General features: G+C 32.3%; 2 protein-coding genes across 4 annotated transcripts in view; one reads left to right on the top strand and one right to left on the bottom strand.

Moving 5' to 3' along the window:
- Nucleotides 1-23,448, top strand: part of LOC125059161 (protein MTSS 2) — a 156,930-nt gene that overhangs the window by 109,003 nt on the left and 24,479 nt on the right. For 2 of the 3 annotated variants that reach the window (XM_047663450.1, XM_047663448.1), the window contains exons 4-14: nucleotides 15,975-16,059; nucleotides 17,031-17,244; nucleotides 17,707-17,823; nucleotides 18,265-18,372; nucleotides 18,721-18,859; nucleotides 19,482-19,573; nucleotides 20,265-20,354; nucleotides 21,252-21,342; nucleotides 21,489-21,581; nucleotides 22,012-22,115; nucleotides 23,060-23,165. In XM_047663450.1, the coding sequence (XP_047519406.1) occupies nucleotides 15,975-16,059; nucleotides 17,031-17,244; nucleotides 17,707-17,823; nucleotides 18,265-18,372; nucleotides 18,721-18,859; nucleotides 19,482-19,573; nucleotides 20,265-20,354; nucleotides 21,252-21,342; nucleotides 21,489-21,581; nucleotides 22,012-22,115; nucleotides 23,060-23,165 (1,239 nt within the window). The remainder of the gene's footprint in view (nucleotides 1-15,974; nucleotides 16,060-17,030; nucleotides 17,245-17,706; nucleotides 17,824-18,264; nucleotides 18,373-18,720; nucleotides 18,860-19,481; nucleotides 19,574-20,264; nucleotides 20,355-21,251; nucleotides 21,343-21,488; nucleotides 21,582-22,011; nucleotides 22,116-23,059; nucleotides 23,166-23,448) is intronic. The other variant, XM_047663449.1, reaches the window with a different exon arrangement.
- Nucleotides 4,157-11,406, bottom strand: LOC125059166 (phenoloxidase-activating enzyme-like). The gene is made up of 6 exons (XM_047663455.1): nucleotides 11,283-11,406; nucleotides 8,079-8,162; nucleotides 7,312-7,444; nucleotides 6,416-6,615; nucleotides 5,463-5,620; nucleotides 4,157-4,535 (listed from the first exon to the last, which is right to left on the bottom strand). The coding sequence occupies exons 1-6, from the start codon at nucleotides 11,386-11,388 to the stop codon at nucleotides 4,275-4,277; spliced, it is 942 nt and encodes a 313-aa protein (XP_047519411.1). The 5' UTR covers nucleotides 11,389-11,406; the 3' UTR covers nucleotides 4,157-4,274.

Below are 23,448 nucleotides of genomic sequence, written 5' to 3'. Positions count from 1 at the left end.
ATGGTTGCATTTCTCAAAAGAAAATTTAATTTTATTTGTTTGATAGATATTTTGTATGGATATAGTAAAGGAGGTAAATGGAAATCACAATTGGATTGATCGATTACAATATAATTGTATAGTACGATATATACTTTATATACAACAAAGATGTCGAACGCTGCCGAACGCGGAGAACCAACCTAGGAGTTCAGAGTTCAGACACTTCTCATTCAAAGTCATCGCGAATATAACAGAATAAACACTACTTTTACAGAGCTTGATATATTCGGTAGTGGGCTGATCAATAAAAAAATATAAATACATTTTTTGTAACGCTTATAACATAAAATGTTTTACCATAACTGTCATAGATTTTAGATAAGACAACCTGTAACAGATACTGCAGATATAGCATTATGTATCATGTGATGAAGTTTATTAATAAACACGAACAGAAAAACGTTTAAAAAGAAAAGCGAGTACCAATTCTTAGAAGGCCGGCAACGCACTCGAGTGCCTTTTGGCAATTTGAGTGTTCAAATGCGGCTGTATCACTTAAAATCAGGCGGGTTGACACCTATAACATAAAACAAAATTATCTTCTTCTTCATAGTGAGATTCCTGAAGGTTTTGACTTATAACGGCTATTGTTAGTAGTCGCAAAAATCTTGTTAAAAAAAACCGGTTAAAGCTGTGATGCAAGTAGCAAATGTATTCCTAGGCGTTGAAGATGTGAACTCCAAGCTATTGTATTCTTGCTGAAACATAGTGCTTGTTTTATTAGCACACTAACAATTGCCAATTAAGTAATTAAGTGATGATTGTTTTGTTTTTCATGACATATATATTTCATTTTATAAAGGCGTCTTTTGTATGCTTCAATTCATTAAATATTTTTCATTTTTTATGTAACATGGTAAGTTACCTTAAGTTTAGATATGTATCGTAGCAGTTATCTGTTAATAAGTTTTTAAAGAACAGGCATATCTAAATTGAAAATATGACGTATTTACACACAAACATGTCAATTATAGTAGACAGGAAATTACATGCAAAAAAGGAAACTAACCACATAAAATATAAACGCGAAAACTAAATAACTCAAACCTTATTAAGAGCGTAAATTAATAGTTATGTTCGATTTATAGGTATTCTTTCTAGATTATAATCTTGATGGATTGTCACTTAGACTCCAATTAAAGTTATGCAGAAAAAATATATTAATATTATAATTGTGAGGAAAATGTTGTATTCCACCCAAAAAAATCCATGGCCAGTCTAACCACTGAGAGTACTGAACTCAAGATGTAAATCGCAAACAACTGGCTATAGCCTTATATGTTATATATAGTAGTATGTAACCGCTTGCAACCTGTTAACAGTGCCAATTCGCCCCCGTAGTACCTACTATTCTCACCTCTGGGCGTGGCCTTACCAGTACAGTACTTGATCCCTTGGCGTTGCGTAGATATGTGGTTTGTGGGGTCACGTTGCATCTTCTACCGCATTTACCATGAAGAGTGTTCAGAGGAGTTTTTCAGATAACCCTGCAGCTGAGTTTTATCATCGGACGTCGAGGCAAAATACGAAGTTTCACCCGTATCACCTCGACGTCCGTCGTTCCACAACTGAGCGTTTTTTAAAGCAGGTTTTCCCCCGCACCATCGCTACGTGGAATCAGTTGCCCACTAAAGTATTTCCGAACTAATTCCACTTAAGGTTCTTAAAGAAAAGAGCGTACCAATTCTTGAAAGGCCGGCAACGCACTGGTGAGTCCTCTGGCATTGAGAGTGTCAATGGTCGGCGGTATCCTGCCCGTTTGCCCTCTGTTATAAAAAAATGTTATATGAAGATAAATATTCCTAAATTAATATTTTTTATAATATAAATGTTATCGTCTCCTAGACTATTTGTGGAGTTGCGCAGGAGTTCACGACTTTATCCTGTTTCGCGCGTGGATGCCTTCTGATACTGTTTATCTCTGTTTTAACCGCAATATACGCAAATCGTCTACGTAACTATTTCATTTAAATAATAATGCATTTTTTGACGTGTGTTTTGTCTGGGAATGGTAATAATTATTGTTTATAAATCAAATATTTTCACGTTTCACAACTCTGGTTCGTATTGAGAACAATTATTATTGTATAGCAGTTGGTAAAAACATACTTTCACAATTAACTGTTTCGGAAAGTGGGTTCTGCGGAGGAGACGTTTATAAGTTTATTTGGCTACCTATATGTATAAAGTTATTTTGAGTTTGAGTTTGATTAGTCACTGGTCGGGATATTACCTAGCAGGTGTTTAGGTGTTTTGTTTGAATGATGGTTAGGAACATTAATTTTCTTGGTAAAATTACTCGAATGTACCAGGAAACTAAACGTTCACATAGTGTTTAGGAATTTGGTTTTGACTCAGGACCAGGTTTAATTCTCAAAGAAACTAATTGGACCGGAAAATATAATATCTTTATTCCTCAAAAATGTTTTTTTGTTTTTAAATTTAACAAACTTATTTTTGGAAGTTGTCTCTGAAAGAGGTAATTAGCGTTCATGTTAGTTAAAAAGTGCCATTCGTATTACGGTCAAAAAAAGAGCGTGCTAATTCTTAAAAACCGGCAACGCACTCGCAAGCTATGACATTAAAAGTGTCCATGGGCGGTGGTATCATCTAATGATAGCCTTCTTCCCGTTTGCCCCCTAAAAACTAGAGACGGGTAGGTACACAATTGTTGGACCCATATTAAAATAATATATTGAAATATTTTTTTACCCAAAAACAATTAATAAAATTATTATAATCCCGTTCGCAGACGTATGGAGAACTGAATACAGTTGTGGGTTTTCCAGCATCAAATGTCGTGATATCGTCTTGTGACGCATGTGAAAAATCCTGAATTTAATCATTATCAATTAAGTTGACTCATAAGTAATTAATTCAAGGTAAAAATATACATTTTCCGGTCACCTAAATAATAATGTATTAAATTCTGTTTATATTTATATTATTTACTAGTTGGCATGGCGAACATCGTACCGCCTAACAGTCGATTCTTTATTTTTTTTAAATACTTATTATTCGGAAGACCAGTCTAGCTAGTTAGATAAAAAAAGAAAGTTGATAAGACAACAAATAATATACCCTCCCGGAAAACCACCACTAACACTTGAACTTATGGTATTAAAGTTCAAATTGACTTGATATGGTATTAAAGTTCAAATTGACTTTTAAGTAGTATTACGAATATTTTGTATGGGAATATAGAGAAGTGTTTTTTTTAGACTTTTTCACTCAATTTTTTTAATTTTTCTCTCCGTAAGAACCATCCTCGTACTTCAAGGAATATTATAAAAAAAGAATCAGACAAATCGGTCAAGCCGTTTTCATGTTATGTCGTGACAACGGAAAATGGGTTTCATTTTTATATGTATAGATGTACATACCTACCATTGCTGAATCATGTATGCGCCTACGCAGGTAGGTTTCAGTTATAAAATCGAAGTTATCTTCGAACTTCACTAAAAATAGGTTCTAGAAAAAGTTACATCAGAAGTCCGTTGACAATGAAACAACTCAATATTTAAAAACTATTTAATACTAAATAATTATGCTATTAACAGATATTTCTTACATTATTACACCTATATACTAATAGACTTTTATCGTGAAGACACTTATAACAAATGCTAATTGCTATTTCCTATGTTTTTATTTATATTTCCTCCAATTATTAAATTATAATAATAGTATGCCACTATATTGCACTATATGCTTACTAAGCATTTGTTAAAGTATTTTCACCTACCCTTGAAAGTTGCCTATATACAATTTAAATAGTGTATGTGCTTACGTTAAGTTCCAAATTGCCTAACTTGCTAAACAAAAACTAGTTGACTCTGCAAACGCTCTGCTATGTTTGCAGGTGGTGGAAGGGTAAAAATTAAGACATCCGACATAAGAATAAATTCTGTCGAAAAAAAAAATTGATTATAAAAACCTCACTTTGGGTCTGTTTCACAATGTATGGATAAAGTACCATCTATCTGACAGTCGTGAAACGCAACAATAGGATTTATCCTACCAATAAGTAATAAATAGCTTATTTGGAACTTATGTAGAACTTATCAGTACATTGTGAAACAGACCCATAAGAGTATAAAATATACGCCTATTCACAAAAAAGTTATAAAATCTTGCGATTTTGTACGTTTTTAGTTTCTATTTCCTGTAACGACTCAGTTACAAACATAAGATATATACATATGTATCGTGACTTTTCTAGGACCTTAAGTCTAAGCCCTAACCACGCTACGTATCCAGGGCATATACTTGAAGACATTGGTGTAAACACTAGGGATTCCATTGGTACCACACTGTTTCGGCCCAAAACTGACGATGCCGACGGCTGTGTGACGCCCATTTTGTTCATACATGAGAGGACCGCCTCCGTCTCCTCTGCAGGAGTCTCTGTCCTTTTCACCGCCAGCGCAGATCTGGTTGTTTGTGATGGTGAAGTGACCTGGGTGGTATTTCTCGTAGGCCGCTTTGCATTGCTGTAAAATGTTTTAGATTGTTTATATGGTTTGTGAATGTATGCAAATATTGTTCAGACTAGTTATTTATTAGTTAATACAAAGCAAGCATCTTTTAGACTTTACATTTTATTTTATTTTTCCTTTCAAAGTATACGTAACGTTTATGTTAGTTATCTTAACTATGTATTAGCGTGTTGTTCCCACGAGAATTTTACTGCGTGCTCCTACTTCACCATACCTCCTGCTGATAGAGGACAAATCTTTGTTATTAATTTATTATTAATTAACTATTACTTAAGATGTCATATTGTGGAACACGGTGTAATGGTTGCAGCTCCTTACAAACGTTGTGTAAAACAAAAAACTTGGCGATTAAAAAGAGTGGCGGAGGGTTTATTGTCAGTTCTTATCTTCCGTTCTACGCCCTTGATTTGAGAATTGGCAGTAAATGCATTATTGTATATATCTTTTTTGATGTTCAAAAGTGTACATTGTGTTACCTATATGATACAATGATTTTGATATATTAACTACTATTCTATTCAACATACCTACATAATTTTTAAATTTTTTTTTTGTTAAATTAAAGAAACATGAATGATATAATTTTCCTTTTTAAGAAAAAAATTACTAGGAAATCATTAACGATACTTAGTAAGTAAAACATATAATGAAAAACTTAATCTATACAAGTACCATTCGGACCAATTGATTAACACGTTTATTCAAATAAACAAACCCTTCAGCTTTGGGATTACAGTAAAACAACCCTTTATTAATAACTGAGTGTAATTGCACTCTTCTAAAGCAATATTTTTGTCTCTTTCTATCAAATTGTGTTTACACTGTGATGAAAAGAGGAAAAATCACAGTAGAAAAATAAATCAGTTATTACCCACAAATTCATGTATTCCGTTCTGATGTTGTAGTATTAATAAGACTGACCTCCAAGGACTTGTAAGGAAGTTCAACGAAATGTTTGACCACATCATCTTCCTGAAGACTTGAAGGCTTGCTGCCCCAACCTGCAACTGTGAAGGGCAGGCCCTTTGGTGGAGAGGTGTTGATGTCAGAGATTGGGAGGCATATGGGCCTTATGTATTCTGAAATGCGTATAAGCTTATGTTAACTTAGTTATGTATATCGTTTATCTTTATATATATATAATTCTACTTTACGGATGTATGTCACTGAACTCCTCTTTAACGGCTGGACCGATTTTAATGAATTTTTTGTATGCGTTTGGGTGGTGCCCTGGAAGGTTTAGATTCACAAATCAGCGCTGCAGTCGGCACTTTCATACTTTGTTTAATATCCTAATCGCCCATGTAATAAATGCAAATTACTTCACTCAATCAATCAATCTCTCCTTAACTGGTTTTGGAATTGCAACACTTTTCATTTCTGTACCGTTTTTTTGTAGTAAAGTGATGTTTAGGATTTAGCAATCCTTAATAAATGGGTCTATTAGATGTTTAGACCAACGAAAAATACCAGCTTCTTCATTTTGACCATATTCAGCGATGGACTTGTCGAATTGTCAATCTCCAACGTATTGCTGATCAGCTTGATTCTCTCTCTCTACGCAGACATCTCTTTGCGTAACATTGCGTCTCTTTGCGTATTCTACAAAGTGTACTATGGTGATTGTTCAGAAGAATTGTTTGGGTCCCCTCCTGCCTCGTTTCAACACCGTACGTGCCGTATATAAATGGTTGTTCATGGGTTGCGATGACTGTCTTTTATGAGCGTTCATATTAAAAAAAAAAAGAAAAACAAAAGCTGACAAATTAAATCGAGATTTTGGCGAGATACTAAAAAGCCCTGGAAATACTAATAATTCTACTTCTATAGTAGAAAGTTAAAATCAAAGAAATTTACGTTATTTAGTTTATTACCAGTGTAAGGAACTGATGTCTTCAATTTAATAAGTGCCAAGTCGTGCACTCTCGGGTTTTGGGTCGAAAACTCAGGATAGGCCTTCATGTATTCTATTGGGACAGTCAGGACTCTGTCCGCACACTTCATGGCTCCGTTCACCATAAGGCAGTCCAGTTCGGAGTTGGTTTTATTGTACTCCCCAAAGCGGATGCTCTTTCTGGAATATTTTCATTAATTTAATTTAGTGTTATTGATATAATTATTTATTGCTATTCCAATAAAGTTTTAACTACAAAGAACATTGAAAAGACTAGATGGTATCATTAATTAATTTCAAACATATCAACGGGCCCTACATACAAAGACACAATATGTCAAAAGTAGAGGTTTTATATACGACATCAATTTTTTGAAACCAATTACTTGTTCTCTTATACGATAAGTTTATCTAGTAAACCACAAAAAAAACTTACACAAATAGGTATAGACAAGATAAAGCCAAAAAAGAAATTAAAAAAAAAAGTGTGTGTACCTACTTATGTACACGCGTTAAAAGTTTTTTAACTTCTACTTCTTTGGTGTAACAAGATAAAAATCTTTTCAAAAATTTTATCTTTCGCCAACGTTTGAAGAATAAAAGGCACTGACAATAGAAACAATTCACTCTCATCATTTTTTCCTAACTCGCCAAAAGAAGTATAACTTTAAAAACAAACAAAAATGTTGACTATAGCTAACTTCAGGGTGTCGGGTGTGACGGTGTGCGCGCGCATCGTAAAAATTTACTCTCATCATCGTCTTTATATACGTAGGGATCGTCGATATACATAATCTATGGATTATATAATTGCTTAATGAAGGGCGCTTGCGATTCACTTTTTAATTAATGTTTAATGTATTTCTATATACTTACGGTTCTCTAAAGCCGCATTGCGCAGCGGTCAATACATATCTGGAGCTGATCAAAGCTCCCGTGCAAGTTATTCTACCGTTGGGATCTTCTATAAGCGCCAGCCATGGGTATTGGTTTAAGGCTGTATCACCCACTGAAAATATATTTTATAAACTTAATAAATTTATTATAATCTCAATTCCTTATATTATATTATGTATGTATTAAGGCGATAAACTCAAAAATTGCTGGATTTTACAGCTAAAACAATTACTACTAATAGGCGTCAGGTTTCTTGTATACATGAATAGATTATTTTTATAATATAAAAGTTTCGTGTCACAATGTTCGTTCCCATATTCCTCCGAAACGGCTCGACCGATTCTTATGATTTTTTATGCATTTTTAGTAATTCTGACAATCAGCTACTATTTATCTTTCAAACCCCTAGGTCATAAGGGGTGTCCATCCCAAAAAAAAAAAGTTTTGTGACAATTTTTTTTGTTTTTATTTTATACAGCATACGAAAATACAACCCCTAATTTGCACCCCTCTACGATCAAAGCCTATATTTTATTATTGTAGTAGTTATTTTTATTGAACTAAAAAAATGTTTCCTAGAAATAATATAAAATGTATGTTAAAACAACGTTTGCCGGGTCAGCTAGTTTTTATATAATAAACATTTTTGTGTCATTTTAAGACGGTGTCGCAAACATGATAAATAGTAACATAGATATTCTCCCAATACAACCAGTATATATAATTTAGTTTACAAAAAGGCTTACTATCGCGAGTGTGTGATGCAGCGAGATGAACACCACAGCATCCGAGTTTTGGATCTGGCAAGATCACAGATGGTCGACATTGTTCTGAAATGATAAGCAAGATTACGAAAAACGTTTCAATAATAGCGTAGTTATTATTTCATCTTGTTAAAATTTTTGTGAGGAGTGTTATTAGAATGGATTATAAGACAAATCATAATCCTAGATTTTTTTTATAGAACAAGGGGCAAACGGGCAGGAGGCTCATCTGTTGTTAAGTGATATCGCCGCCCATGGACACTCAATGCCAGAGGGCTTTTTTTCTCAAGCATATTTTTCAGCATTAGTCTCGGCTCTGACTCGGGTAACTAAATCAAATGTTGCATGATTTGGGGAAAGTCGGCGCATGTGCTTTTAGTAGCAAATAACCTAAAAAGCATTTTTTTATTTTTATTATTTAAAATATACAATTACAATAATAATAATAAAAATATACAATAAAATATGACTTCACAGATTTATACACATCAATTATATTAGCACATAAATCTTCTACCTCTAATCAAAAACTAAAATTAATATTAACTTAAACTTCATTAAGAGATAAAGAAAGTTACGGTAAGTTGGAACTTTGTTGTAAAATATATCAATATTTTAATTAATTTTAGCAATTAAGTTGTAAGAGCGAGATAGCCTGGAGCATTAAAAGTAGCAGATAAGCGAGCCGTAGGTATGTATAGAAGACTCTGTTTGAAGATAGTTTGATTCGTTTACAAACCAATACTTATATACATAAAACCGAATCGTTATTAACTCTAATTAAAAGTACATTTGGATGTAATCTGAAATAAACAAGATCTAATATATAAAATTCTCGTGTCGCGGTGTTTGTGGTTAAACTCCTCCGAAACGGCTTGACCGATTCTCATGAAATTTTGTGTGCATATTGGGTATAACTGAGAATCGGACAACATCTATTTTTTATCCCCCTAAATGTTAAGGGTAGTCCACCCCTAATTATTTTTTAAATTTTTTATGATACAGCATTAAAAAATACATACAACCCCTAGTTTTCACCCCTCTACGATCAACCCCTATTTTTTATTGTAAATGATATACATGGCAAAACGACGTTTGCCCGGTCAGCTAGTATTAATATAATAATGCAGTAAGGAGCATTCAACATTTATATCTTTAACATAAAAACATGTTTTCAACATTAAATGTGCAAGGAACTCAAACGGAACTAAAATGCATAAAACTCATATTAACATATTAATTTACATTCGATATGTGTTTGATAGCTTTGTTGATGACACACAGGTATTATTAGATAAAACTCGTTTGGAAAATTGTCGTTGTATGGCAATAAATTGACCGTTAAGTAATGGAACAGGTTAGAGGTGATACTAATAATGGGTGTTTTTTTAGATTTGAGGGCGGAATTATAATAATCTCATATATGTATTAAACTCATTTATTTCAATTAGGCCTATTAAAAAGGCACTTTTGAAAGTTAAAAACATTAAAAAATTGCTGAATTTTGGAGTTTTGGAGAATGGAGTTTCATAAATTTAATTTTTTTAAATATATTATTTCTTCTATAATAAAAACACGTGGCATTTTAATTTACAATACGTCATTTGAGATTTCAATAAAAGATTTTGCATAAAATATAAAATACTAATATTTCAGAAATTCTCTGTACGAAATTTTAATTTAAAAAATAGATTTACATAAGGTAATTCGCCCTTCTCACTCTCTCTCAATTGGTCTCAATCGCTCTCACCCTTTTCTTCGACAAAAACGCTTCACATCTTCGTGACGCAAATATTATTATTGCGTTTCCCCCGTAAAAATTTACCCTCATACTAGGCGTATGACGAAGTTTCAAAAAACTAATGTACTAAAATAAAAAGGTGCATGGTGTTATAAAAACAATGTAGCAGATAACTTCATTATTATGTGTATACATGTCTTTATATATTTAGTTAAACGTATTCTATTTATATTATCACGCCCTTTTCCGGAAGGGGTATGGGTTTTCATAACTTGTCCCTTGTCTAATACCTCCTGAAGTTGGTCCAGGTGTGTACGAGAAGGCCTACCCAACAACGATTTCACCGTCCACGGTTGCCTTGTATAATTGTTTTGTATATATATATAAATATTTAATTAATTAATTAATAAGGCGCTTCTTCAATTATGTTTTTAATTAATAATTATTATTATTGCGTAATTCAAGCATAATCTAAAATTTAATGAGTTGCGAAAATAAAAGACAAAAATGCAAAATCGTTTTAGACATTGGACTGACAAACAAAAAATATTTAAATTATTGTTTAATTATCTACATTCTATTTCTTTTTACACTTTTTGTAACTACTATTCATTGGTGGTCTCCGCTGATTTCCTAAACGACCTCTCTTATTATGATTAGAGAATAAATTATATTGTTTTATTGATAACGAACCAATAAATATTAAAATATTGACATTTAAAAAAAAGACTAAAATGTCAATTGGATTATGTAAATCACTCTTTTCAAAGGCAATGTAGGTCAATATTTATAATAAGACATTATTAATAGGGGTTAACCGATAATTATTATTAATCTTATTAATAGCACACAATTTTAATTAGAAGTTAAATAAATAATAAAATATATTTTTTTCCTTACTTAAAATAACACTAACGAAGTTGTCATCGGCTTGGTGATACAATGTGTTGGTATAAATAATTATTTCTTCTTTATTATTCTAGATTTAAAGCGTACTAAACTATGTAATATCAACATTCGAACAAAATAAAAATTATAAAAAAATACATAAAGTTAGCTTATAAGCTAAATAACCTGCATCATGAGCACACCACACATACACATCTTCACGTTCATATCACACTCATCTCACTTTCACACCATCACACAACACAGCCGAATTACGTATTACTTAGTTTAATGTGTATAATATTTTTTTCCATGCATAAATGTTCGACCCCTTTTGTATATAATTTGCATTCCATCATTGGGTATATCTTTGGTATACTTGTTTTTTGTTATATATAATTAATGCTGCTGTAGGATTATTAAATTAATTATTAATATTAAGAAGCAACAGGCAACATATAGAAGACTAATTAGGTATTATTACAACAATGACATTTGTTTTAATTACAATAGCTGATTTAAAATTTGTTCTTAAAAGCTGATGAAAAAATGCTTACCCCCAAATACAGTTATAAAGGAAACAGCGAACACAGATAATAATAAATTCATTTTTGATAAAGACGTCAAATTAACGCGAAAGTTTCTATCGGACTGAGATTGCATGGTAATGTGAATATTTATATCATGGTCGTCAACTCAAACGGGATTTTGTTCATTTATTTATTAGTAAGCTTACAGCTAACATCCATATTATAAAACGAAACACATAGGCAATAAACAAAGCCAAAACAGATTACATTGATAAATAGGGTATGTGAAACATAATAGACAAAAAGAAAAAAATATAAACGACAATTAATACTTAAAATTTCGAAGAAAAAGCTTAATTGTTTCTGATAAACAAGGTTAAAGCGTCACTGTAGAATGATAACCTCGTATGTCAAAAAGCCATATATTTTTATTCTAGACTCTTATGTCATTTAACTGGTATAATCATGAAGTAAGGGCCTATTTATGTTATTAATAAATTAGTCCTTTTTGATGGTAAAAAGGTAAAACTATGGACAAAAGCACATATATTTAAACGAACATTGACGAAATGAAACATTTTTTTCGTTTCCTGTAATATTTGGTTCTCTGGACATACGAGGTTATCATTCTACAGCGACTAAAGTCTTCACGACTCTTCAAATATTACTTCACATCCTCTTTGGTAAGGTGGAATATATCAACATCCTGATAATTATGTTGTATTAGGTAATAATACTATAAATTAATTCGCACCACATATATATTTGTTTTGTAATTTAAATGCTAATCAATTTTTTGATAATATTCTATTCAATATCTCTTACATTGAGAAGAAATGAGGGTCCGTAACTACTGCTGAAATCGGTGTTGGTGGTCGCTCTAAGTATTCATCATCAATATGTTTGAATCGACGAAGGAATAAATATAATATGTTCTAATACAAGTAATAAAGTTATATTTATTAATTATAATGTTTATTTGAAGTGAAGAACAAGAACTGGGGTTGGGTAAATATACCTAGTTTTATTACTTTACTGACAGCTCAATGGCGTAGACACATTCTTTAATTGATAAATAGAAATATAAACAAATTAAAAATAGTATAATACCTAGAGACAATAGAATTATTTTTAGCTATTTAGTAGTAAATAATTGAGATTGTGAATTCAGTAAAATATATAAATTTGAAAGTTGGTTTTGATTTTTAAACAAGTTTTTTAATACAATTTATTGTTATTAGTCATAGACTCGTTGCTATGTAAATTCATTCATGTTAAGGCTTTTCATATAAAGTGATCAGGGAAATAATGAAAATTGCTATATTATATTAATTATTTGTATTTTATACTAACGCTCCAAATTTCTCATTCACATCTTATTCCTAAAAATGTATTTATTTCTAGTTTAAAAACAAAACGTATACATCAGACAAAGCACTAACTCATAATATATAATATCACAAAAAAAGTCCATAATAACTTGAAAGTTTAATTCATGTATTCACAGCCTTAAATGGATTTTGCAGGTGTTGTTCAAAACTGTTTTTATAATGAATGAGATCAGCCCAGACAGGCTGGAGGCAATTAAATCAACTGAAACGTTATCCGTATTAAATAGATAATTCTTGATAATTTATTGCCTTCTAATTAATTAATTGGCTAGAACTATATCTTTTTGTTTTACCATGTCTATACTTCTATACTAATATTATAAAGAGGAAAGATTTGATTTTTTGTTTGTTTGAATTGAATAGGCTCCGAAACTACTGGACCGATTTTGAAAATTCTTTCACCGTTGGCAAGCTACACTATTCCCGAGTGACATAGGCTTAGTTTCATTTTCAAAAAAATTCGGGATGCTTACTAAAACTTGAATAATCTAACCCAAGGTGTAAAAAAATAAACAAAAAACTTCCTTCAATCGCGTGCGCTGCGAAAATTATTAATGGTAGAACAGAATGATGTATTTCAATTTTTCAGGACAAATCAAATGTCAACACAAATTTTATCTATGAAAAATGTCGCGACAGCATGTCTCTATTTTTTATAGTTACGTCACAATAAGCGTCCTTTTATTATTTTTTTTTATTAAAATACCACCGCTAGAAAAGGCTCTTTATTCGTACCTAGGTACTGATCCTTATCAAAATAAATACCAACGTTTCACATAACCTACAATTTAATGGCATAACCACCAAAAAAGCATGGTGGATTGGTGTTGTTCTGCCGTTTATCTTGAATAGTTTACTACTATGTAATATAACAAAAAAACTTAGCCACACCAACGCTTGGCCGAGTCTGCTAGTATATTATATTTGTATAACTTGTATGGTATAATCAATACTTAATTTTCACATGTGAGCAAATGTACTTGAATTAGTTGACCTTATTTAAATCTATTAGTGCTTACCGCCGCCCATGTGCACCTGTTACATCAGGAGGAGCAAATGCATTGCCTTAAAAAAGCTCAGAAATACCTAGCGGCGGGTTCCATAAAGTAGTGGAGCGCAGAAGTGACTTGAGAAGAGCTCTGTCATGGATCGCCAGACGCCAATATCTACTATAACAACTGACCGTTTTTTAAGACTGTTTGTGCCGCGTACCACCACTATGTGGAACCAGCTGCCCACTGAGGTATTTCCGAACCAATTCGACATGGTCCTTCAAGAAAAGAGCGTTCGAATTCTTACAAGGCCCGCAACGCAATCGCGAGACCTCTTGCATTGAGTGTCCATGGGCGGCGGACTGGTTTGCCCCATATTCTATAATTTTTTTTTTAAAAACAGTTTTACTTTTTACGTTTTAGGTATGGTCCCAAATCATTTTGTTAGATATCGAATTGCAAGAACACCTGTGTGTACGTCAACGGCCTATTTCCAAAACAAGCGATGACGCCGTATTCTATTTGTAATAAAAAGAAAAAGCATATTTACGATTATGACCTTTTGGTTTCTAAGAAATACTGCGCATTGTTTATCATAGTTTTAATTTTATTCAGCTTACACTATATTATAGAATTTGAATGAAAAAACAAACTTGTTTGGTTTAAAAGGTTGATAACAGAAGCGCGATAATATAACTAAATAAATACTAAATAATAACTTTATTTACTAAGTGAATAATTTATTTATTTATTTGTTTGTTTTCTATTCTTACAGTAATTTAATACTAATGCAATAGACAACTTATTAATACAAAATTTAAACTAACAATATTACATATAAACAAAACAATAAAACAAAAACTAAACCTTTTTATAACAAATTATAAATAATGCAATCCTTGTGAATTCAGCCAGTGTGCAACTAAATATATCAGTCTGACATGATATAGACTTTATGGATATTATAGTACTGTTAAATATGGGCAATAAATATTGCGACGAAATTTCATTCCGTATTTCGTATCAGAGAAAAGGTGATTAAATAAGATTTGAGTTAATTAAAGTGATAAAAATATTGTTGTTATATTCAATAATATGTTTTCAAACTTACAATATAACATAATAATATACATATAATATACCTAAGTATGACCTTACGCACATAGAATCTTATTATTTTTTTACAATCTGCATTGAGTGGCATTTAACAAGCAACGTGCTCTATGTAATCCATTCACATAAAGTTTACAAAATAAAACATGAATGCCTTGCATTTTAATTTTTTAAAACGCTTTTATAGCTTATGCATTAGATTTTATATTGTAATGAATAAGGAAAATGCGTAGTCGGACGTCCTATGTTTATCAACGACTTTGAATCTTTTGACGTGTATCATCTAATCGAGTTTTAAGTACGGGTTTATTGTCATACAGTTTATTTCAAGAACGATGCATATAATTATTTAAATAAGATATATAGGTAATTTTTATATGATTTAACGGGCGATTGAAAGATTTATAAGACTAGTTAACAAATACGATCGATTAGAAATTCAGTACGCAGTTTTATTACATTGTAAAATATTTTTAAATAACTGTTCCATTAGCCAAGGAAAATATTACATTAATAAAAGTAATTCCAATAAAACTTGGCATTTGCTTGATTTTTTTGTCAGTAAAAGCGACAACTATGTATAGAAACAGTTTGTAATGTTCCTGCGTGCCTTAGCTGGTAACCCTTTGATACAGATAAGAAAGATTGCAACACTAATTAAGTTTAACATAAGTGGCGGTTGTTGTATGGATATGTTCAGATATATGTTAAAATAAACACTTTGAAGCTGGGTAACAACTTTGAATTGTTTAAAACATGAGCTTATAAATAATATAACATTTGGGGTAGTGGGATTGCGACGCTGGATTAACAAAAAACGAACTTGACTTATTGAAGAGTTCGTAAATCTAAATGATACTCGAAACGAGAATGTTAAATTACAATTTATAAGTGTGGTAAAAACTAAAGGGCTCATATTGGCTTCAGGTGTGCGATGATTACATATTGTTTACGCTTTTAAATATTAACTAATAAATGTATGTAACTTAACTAATGTTTGGTAACATACCTCACTATAATTAAATAATTAAAACAACTTTGTACTCTTATGAACGTAAAATTTTTGAACGAATTTCAGTTTTTCAAGGAAACGAAAGTCTCAAGAATTATGCTATTATCTGTATAGGTTATAAGAATTTACACAATTACCTATTTCAATTACATTTATTAGGTGAACATTATTTTCCATTGGAATCTTTAATTAAGTGTTTTACTTTTTCCAGGGGCTACAAAAGAAATTGGGACGGCGCTTACTAGAGTCTGCCTCAGGCATCGCGCTATAGAGACAAGGATGAAAACTTTTATAAGGTATTTGACTCTTATCTTTCCTTCTATTGATAACGGAGGCTTTTGGAAAAGCTATAAGCACCGGATTCGTCACTTGAAACAAAGTTTTTGAAAATAAATTTATTTTATTTTTCTTAAAAGCGCACATATTATTAACGGGTCTTTTTATTGTCCGTTGATTTAAATGAAATTTTTTTTACCATTTGTTACTGCCTATAAAATTAGTTAATTCATTCTTTTTGTAAATATTCATTAGCATTTTAAGACAATATAGACACGATTGTGTTTTGTCAATCCAAATTTTAAGTTTTATTTGAAGACAGAATCGTGAATTGTCAAGTTATAGTTATGAAATATATTCTAGGTTTCAATGTAGCTCAAAAACTGAGTATAAATTATTATAAGGTAGGTTTTGTAAAATTAGATTTAAAGACATTTATTCTCAACAGACAATAGTCACTTACATGAGAACTTATATATACTAAAGATACAATTTATCACGTCGGGTCATTGAAGAGCTTCAAGGATAAACTAGCGAAGTAGAACTTGGGTGGACTTTCATTTACGTAGATAACTGGGATCACTGAAGAGATGGTCTTTTAGTCTTAATTTAAATATTGCCAGGCTGTCTGCACTTTTATATTTTGGGAAAGTCTATTATCCCGCAGCACTCCCCCAACGCTCAATGTTTTTTTACCGTAATTGGTTCTAAACTTAGGTAGAATTAGATTATGAGGTCGTCTTGAACTGCGCTTCTGAATTTGATTTATTTTAGTAAAAGTAATGTAAGTGTGTATATATAGTCATTTAAAATTTAATAATACACTTTACTACCCTGTTATTGTGTCCAGGGACTTTTCCTATCTCTGACATTTTTACTAAAAATATAAAAACATATTTTTATTGGCACTTAAAAATTTTACTGGAGGATTCTTCAATCATGCGTCTTTACAAATTAACTTGAATCTATATATTAACTATTTATATTTCAGTACATTAATGGAGCGCCTAATCACACCGCTGTCTGAGCGCGCCGACGAATGGCGTCGTGGCTGCAACACGGGCGCGTTGGGACGCGAACACGCCCGCGAGTGTAAGCGGGCACGTGCGGAGTTGAGACGAAGGATGCACGAAGCACAGAGACAGACAAGGAAGGCGAGACGTGCTACGCCCGATATGAAAAGAAGAAATGACGTTTCTATGCAGGTTGGTTATTTCCGTGAATCGGTTTATTGTTTATATTACGAAAACTTTTAGTTTGAATTTATATACAGATAACGACTTAAAATAATTTAATTACACACACATAAATGTGTTATACACACATATAGCTGGTGACGATTTCAAATAATAATTAAACTCTTGGCACGATTTTTTTATATTCTTCTGCTCAAATTTTCGCGCGGTTTCTGAAAACTGGACAATTTTGCTTCCCTCAGTTCATTTCGGGGACACTGGCACTCGTAAGTGGAAAAAGGGACAGTCCCGTTCAAAACGGGACGTCTAGTCACGTTATTCATACTACATTGGTGCACAGTCGAAGATTGTCGCACTCTGCAGCCACTAGGCCATCATTGCTGATTCCTATTGAGCACTAGGAATCGAATACATTCAAAACCAGAATGTGACCACCAATAATACAAAGCCTACAATGTTAATATGTTTCAGGATATCCAAGAAAGGCAAGAGCAGCTAGAGGAGATGGAAGAGAAAGCTGTCAAAGCAGCGTTTATAGAAGAGAGGAGCCGCTTCTGTCACTTCGTGTCGTTACTCAACCCTGTCGTGGTGTGTATCTATATTTTTGTATTTGGATTACGTAGAATTTTTAAGTCAAATATATTTTTTACTTATAAAATTATAATCAATTAAATTACTCTAAATTTACATGTACTAGGCATAGGACGAAGGATGTAGAAAGCACTAGTAGAACTGGCAAGAACCTCTGCCATTCTTTTTAATTGCCAGCTATATTAATTCACTATATGGAAGGAATCATTAAAAAAAAGTTTAGCCTCTACCTGCAACGGGCATGGCGAAATATGAGCATGCACTTAGATCATAATGGGGTCAAAGCGGAAACACAAAAAAATCATAACACACACAATGCATATTGTGTAAAAAACTGGTCAAGATGCTGCTTTTGCTAGGTCACAGGGGAAGAATTACAAATTTAGTTGTAATATCTACAGGTAATATATATCAAATAAATTGTTGAAAATCTTTCAGGAGACTGAAGTGGCAATGCTAGCGGAAGTGGGTCATTTACAAGAAGGAACAGAGCAGTTGGCGCGACACACTACGGAGCCCAGAAGTTTACCACCTGCTAGTTTACAGGTTAATACAGACTCTATATACTTTGAAATAAAAATAAAAAATTTGTGTGTGTTGTAAACAAAATAAAAATTTTGTTTACTTTTCGTAAACGGCTTGACCGGTTTTGCGAGAGTTTGGTAGGTCTGAAAATATGTCTTTAATTATAAGCACCTAAATGATAAAGGTTTTGTTTTCGTTATTTTGAACCCTTCATTTTCTCCCATCAACCCCCATTTTTAATACCGATATTAAAACCGTAATAATCCTTATATGGCAAATCAATATTTAATAGAAAGATGTATTGATAAAACTAACATAATGATTCAAACTCATTCTAGTCTAGATTTTAATGCAGCAAAAACATTTCAGGTGATTTGCGACGTTAAGTGCTGCTCAAGTGGATGGGGCAGTGGCACCTGCCCATCGCCCGTTGCCTCGAGAGTGGGCAGTCGCAAGTCGTCGTTGACATCCATCTGCTCGCTTAGCGTTTCCCACTCCGAACGACGCGGTAAGGAATTTTTTAGATTATATTAAAACTCCAATATGTTTCTGAAATAATTATAGAAACAACACAAAGTTATTTCGGAAAAGTCCTTCAAAACAATAAAAATAATTCCCAATTGAAATCTGAATATAATCTAACAAAAAATGCTTCTTGTAAAAAATCAAGTGACAAGCTAAAACTCGCGTCTTTTTCTACAGACTAACAAACTCTCAATATTACAGTTAAATAAAACAGTTTTGACACATGATAGATAGTGAACAATCTAAAAGAAATATAATTATGTAATCTGTATAATAAATAAATCTTTTGGAATAATAAGTTTATAGCAATTGTATGATATTATTTTTTATATTTTTTAAGAAAACTTCACCACGTCGCTTTTAAAACAAACATTTTAAATCATCTACTTATTATATTCAACTGCAACATCGTAAATCGTTACAGTTTTCAATTTTAATCCAATAGAGCTTTTGTGAGTCGGCGTGGTGGTTGTCCAACCCAACTCTAATAGCATAACAGTATTTTTAATGAAAAATTGTTTTTTTTCGGCTACCTCAAATCCAAAAATTTCTACCGCGACTTATTAAATTGTATAACTATATAAAGAATCACTGAACAATTTCAGATTCGCAAAGCTGCTCGACGCCCGTGTCCAATGCATCATCAGGGGATACCACTCCAGCCCCACCTGACGACTCTCTGAATGGTATTACACAGGTAAATTTTTTACATATTATATGGACTTAGAACAGAGCAGAGGACTAAACAAGATAGTCACAACTAAACACTAATTCCAAACACGTAAATTTATTTGATATGATTTTTCGTATAAATTTTGTAATATAACATTTCCTAGAACATATTTTAAACTCGTTAAGATAAAATAAATTAAGGAACAATTAATCTATTGGATTATTAATAATTAAGTTAATTAGTTTTAGGAAAGAGGAGAATAGGGGGAGTGGTTATTCTCCTCTCCTGTTTAGCTTCTTGACCACAGATCTGTCTGATTACGTGGTTAAAAAGCTATTATGGGTCCTAAGGGGTATATCCCCCTATATCTACTATATAAAAATAAGTCGGGTTTTCCTTCCTGACGCTATAACTCCAGAACGCACGAACCGATTTCCACGGTTTTGCATTCGTTGGAAAGGTCTCAAGCTCCGTGTGGTTTATAGGAATTTCAACAGAAAAGCGGGATCACCAAACGAAATGTTACATAAAACGAAGCCATCTGGTGGCGAAACGGAGTTCGCCGAGTTTGCTAGTATATAATAAAATTAATTGTTTTCGATATTTTTTGAGCCATACAGGTACTTATTTATTTTTAAAAAAAAACACTGAAAGGAAACGCGTGTAATTATATTTTGTTATTGCGTCTTCATTTGCGGTATTATTTTTTATTTAGTCCCCATTCCGGATGGCGAGCGTGTGCAGCTCGGATTCCGGTTTCCGATCACAAGACGCACTGCAGCGACCTTCGCTTTACGTTGATAATGTAATTCTATTAATTTTGCCTTTATTAACTTGAAACTAACATTACGGGGTTTTCTCACTAAAATGGAAATGGTACACTAACAATATTGATTGTCTTTAAATCATGCCTGTCTATGTCTTATAGGAATAAGTCTAAATAAAATATTTATCTGATATTAACAGGAATTTCTTAACTTGATTGTATAAATTTCGAGTGCCTTTCAGCAATTGTCAAATTTGGAGAATGTATATTGTTCTATTGTTTATATCCGTCATATGTTTTTTAAAGCTAAGTTAAAAATTCCAATAATAATAACTTCATGTAAATGATAATATTGTTTAACATTTTTTATTTATTATTTATTGCTGACACCCATTTGCCGATTTGGTGGTTAGTGTGTCCTGACACATGGTCCTCTTCCAGCTGCTTCCATTATTATCTACAGTTAGCTCTACTTGTCCAAGTTGCGTCTTCCATTCTCTTTATATCATCTGCCCATCTCTTGCTCTGTCTTCCTCTTTTCCTTTTTCCGTCTTGTGGTTCCTATTCTGTAATAATTTTTGTTCCATTTCAACCTGCCTTCTCTCGTCATGTGCCCGGTCCAGCGACGTTTCAATGTTTAATAAATTTATATTCTTCAGAAAGAAAACAATATTTTCATTTATTTAATTTTATGCGTACTAACTTCATAAAGCTTCGTTGTGCTTTGAAATGTCTGAATGTGTCAATTGAGCTTGGTTCTTATTCAAGTGTTATATAACCCTAACAAAAACTATAATTGCACTCTCTTAATAAGTACTCTTTCGTCTCTTTCTGTCATGTTGTGTTTATGCTTTGTTGAAATGAGATGAGTACAGTTACAACGGTGCAAATAGGTTAGTGTATAGTACTTATTATATATATTTAATTTAATTTCAGGGATCTGACAACCAAAGTGTGAACAGTGAATGCTTAGCTACAAAAACCAGTGATGATCAGACCGACGATGGACACGATATTATGAATGCTGGTAAGTGAAAAGAGTGATAGTTATAATTGTCTGTAGAAATAGTTAAAAAATTTAAATATAAAAAGTAATTAATTATTTTATAAACATAAATAACAGTCTTTAAATATAGTTTTGCAACATGCTCATGCCTGGGCTTTATATTACAGCATCAGCGACTTGGCCAGACCTGAAAGATACAGCGCAGTTCGAACGAGCTGCTTCAGCTATAATGGGTGGAAGACCTCATACCATATCAGCTGGTAATTTTATTAATAAACTAGTGGACCCGACAGACGTTGTCCTGCATGATATTTCAAGCAATTAGTAAAGCAAAGTATGAAAGTACCGACTGCAGCGCCATCTGGCGGGCTGATTTGTGAATCTAAACCATTCCCAGATTCCCTTGAACACACACAAAAAATTTCATCAAAATCGGTCCAGTCGTTTGAGAGAAGTTCAGTGACATACACACTCACAGAAGAATTATATATATAAAGAAGATATGTATAGAGATTGATTTAGGCTAACGTAAGAATTCTTTTCGGGTGCCTTTGTAAGACGGTAAGTAAATAGAAATGTGTTGTTTCAGTAAATATTTGGAACATTTTCCAATAACAAAATATTGTGTTCGATTTTAGCTCTGTGCCTTTTTTATGTGTTACAAGTACATAATTGTAGTATTCATTTCAGGCTCGGAGCGCATTCACGGACGTCCGGCATTAAGCGTTCATACGTTCACGCCCACGGACACGCCGAGGGACACGCCCATTTACGCAAGACCGCCTTTGCCCACTGTAAGACATTTAATACCACTTCTAATATTATTTATGTAATTGCTCAAACGGGTTCATGTGATCTTAAGTAATACCCATGGACACTCCCAATGCCAGAGGGTTCGCGTGTGTGCGTTGCCGGCCTTTACAATATACATTCTTCTAGACAAATAGCCTAGTCCAGGATTCAATTATCTTAGAAAATGTATAAAACATATTAAATACGCGTCTTGCGGCTTAAAATGTGTTCAATCTTTGATAAATTTTTTCACACACATACTACACATAAATAAAATATGTATATATATATATATATACTACACATTGTGAACTAAATATTCCACATAGAGCAGCGTCTAAAATACGCAACTACGGGCAACAAAATGCGGATCGCTTCCTGCAAATGGCTCTACGACTCTTCATTGTAGGCTTATGCCTTATTGATTTTTAAAACTTGAATCAGTATTACATACTCATTTATACTATAAGTCAAACTAAGCTGTAGACAAAATGAAGTTTGGGAGGTTATAACAAATTAAAAGAAATCAATAAATTTCTTCAGTCTTTCTTTATCAAATAATTCGTTTCACATTTTTACTTAATTGTTGCTAAAAATGTATTATTTATTTATAAGGTTTAGTAACAATATACTCTGGGGAAATATATACAATTAAAATTACACATTGTATTTTTTATTATGTATTGATATTTTTTACAACAATCTTCTAACTTACCGTAACTTTTTATTTTTTGTGGTTGCTTGTTTAATTTTTCCTGGCTAGCTTGCTTATGTTCTAATATAATTTATGTGTATGTGTGTAAAATTTGTGATATCGTATTTGCTTGTATAATTTTACGCATATACATTGTTTTAGAACTTATAAAGAAAAAAATATTGTGTATATTTGAATTGCCAACCATTCTCGATAGATATTAACTGGAGAACTTAAACGTATGATTTTCAGAGATGTTCATCATTGGAGAGACCGATAGTACCGAGCAAGTCCAACTGTATGCTCCATAGCGAAATGAAGCCAAAACCGTCTTCCTTGCCTCCACATCTGACTAAAGGTATTTTTGCATAATTTATTTATTTATTTGCTCAACAGTATTCTTACAGCTATTCACTAAACAATATCCAAACAATTACTATGTACACACCAAAAACGGAATACACATTCAAACATAAACAAACCACAGTTTCACCTATATATACAAAAATATAACAAAGTATACATGTATTTATAATAAATTCTAAGTTCTTAGATTCGTTGATCGTTATAATATATATCTATATATATAAAAATGGAACCCGTTTTCCGTTCACGACATAACATGAAAACGGCTTGACCGA

The sequence above is a fragment of the Pieris napi genome, chromosome 19 (genome assembly GCF_905475465.1).
Source record: "Pieris napi chromosome 19, ilPieNapi1.2, whole genome shotgun sequence".
NCBI classification, from domain to species: Eukaryota; Metazoa; Arthropoda; class Insecta; order Lepidoptera; family Pieridae; genus Pieris; species Pieris napi.
This window is presented reverse-complemented; position numbering and strand designations above follow the sequence as displayed.

Coding starts and splice junctions, on each gene's coding strand:
- LOC125059166 (XM_047663455.1), bottom strand. CDS start 11,388: ATGCAATCTCAGTCCGATAGAAACTTTCGCGTTAATTTGACGTCTTTA. Junction 5,621..6,415: donor GACATCAGTTCCTTACACTG/GTAATAAACTAA, acceptor TACGCATTTCAG/AATACATAAGGCCCATATGC. Junction 4,536..5,462: donor TTCCTTACAAGTCCTTGGAG/GTCAGTCTTATT, acceptor AACATTTTACAG/CAATGCAAAGCGGCCTACGA.